The sequence below is a fragment of the Fragaria vesca genome, unplaced genomic scaffold (genome assembly GCF_000184155.1).
Source record: "Fragaria vesca subsp. vesca unplaced genomic scaffold, FraVesHawaii_1.0 scf0513038, whole genome shotgun sequence".
Classification (NCBI taxonomy): Eukaryota; Viridiplantae; Streptophyta; class Magnoliopsida; order Rosales; family Rosaceae; genus Fragaria; species Fragaria vesca.
The window spans coordinates 9,716-11,088 of NW_004443433.1; the positions used below are offsets into that span (position 1 = coordinate 9,716).

The 1,373-nt window shown below is 50.1% G+C and overlaps 1 protein-coding gene across 1 annotated transcript; it reads left to right on the plus strand.

Moving 5' to 3' along the window:
* The first annotated feature begins 476 nt into the window (after positions 1 to 476).
* LOC101307455 (F-box/kelch-repeat protein SKIP6-like) lies at positions 477 to 1,004 on the plus strand. The gene has a single exon (XM_004309702.1). It carries the CDS (start codon positions 477 to 479, stop codon positions 1,002 to 1,004), a length of 528 nt encoding a protein of 175 aa, XP_004309750.1.
* Positions 1,005 to 1,373: the final 369 nt, after the last annotated feature.

A 1,373-nucleotide genomic window follows, 5' to 3' on the forward strand; every position in this document is an offset into this window, starting at 1 on the left:
AGCATAGTTCAGGAGATACTCAAAACAAGTTAAATGACAACAATTAATAACAAAGTTAAAACCCCATTTTCAACACTTTCACAAATAACATGTACCCATGAGTCCTAGATATTAAGAAATACCTCTCATAACCTACAACAACAATTTGTGCACCCATGGGTCCCAGATACCATAAGGTATCTCCCATGACCTACACCGACAGACGGACTAGAGCTCTATTCCTAACCGTAACCAATCACCCGGCCAAAGGCTTGGAACCCAGTTTGACTGTTCAATATCACATCACAAAATAATAAGAGTAAAATACAGCGCCGGTACCCCAACTTTTGTGGCACGGTCAATGTGGTACCCAAACTTTAAAAACTATCAATGTGGTACCCAAACTTTAATTTCGCTACCAAGGAAAGGCCGGAGGCCAATTTCCGTAACTGTGCCGTCTGTTTGCTGACGTGGCCAGCATGAGGCCCATCAAAAAAATGTGTAATGACAAAAATAACCTTTTAATCTCAGACCACTACCACCCAATCTTCTCAGTCCTATCCAAACCCATTCGCTCTCTCCTCTCCTCACATTTTTTCTTCACCACCCGCTCCCTCCTCAACTCTGCCCAACACCTCCTCTACCTCTCCCTCCGCTCCTCGGACCACCACTCCACTTGGTTCGCCCTCTACCAAAACCCCAACCCCCTCAACGCTGCCGCTCGCCTCCTCGTCCCGATCCCTCCCATCTCTATCCCCTCCGTCAGGGCCGCCTACGCCTTCGTCGGTTCTTCAATCTATGTCCTCGATGAGTCCGTCAACGACACACTGTCCAATAATGTATGGATCCTCGACTACCGCTTCCACACGTGGCGCTCCGGGTCGTCGATGCTGGTGGCGTGTGAGTTTTCCGCGGCAGGGGTTGTGGACGGGAGAGTGTACGTACGTGATCGGCGATTGCGTGACAGACTCGTGGACAGGTCGGAGTGTTGGGCCGAGGCTTTGGATCGGAGTACGGGTTGCTAGGAGGCGATGGCGAGTCCGGTGGAGGTTCGGGGGAAGTGGATGAACGCGAGTGCGATGATCGGCGGGAGGGTTTATGCGCTGGCGGATCAAGATGGGGTGGTTTACGACCCAAAAACCCGAGTTTGGGAGGGAGTGGAGAAGAGGATGAATATGGGGTGGAGAGGGAGGGCCTGTGTGGTGCATGGGATGTTGTATTGTTATGATTATTTGGGGAAGATCAGAGGTTTGGATGCAAAAAATCGAGTGTGGAAGGAGTTTAAAGAAGTGGAGAAGAAGCTGCCGAAGTTCTTGTGCGGCGCAACTATGGCGAATGTGGGGGAAACTGGCCTCAGTGTTTAGATATTAGGTTTCAGAGAAAAGGGAATTTTG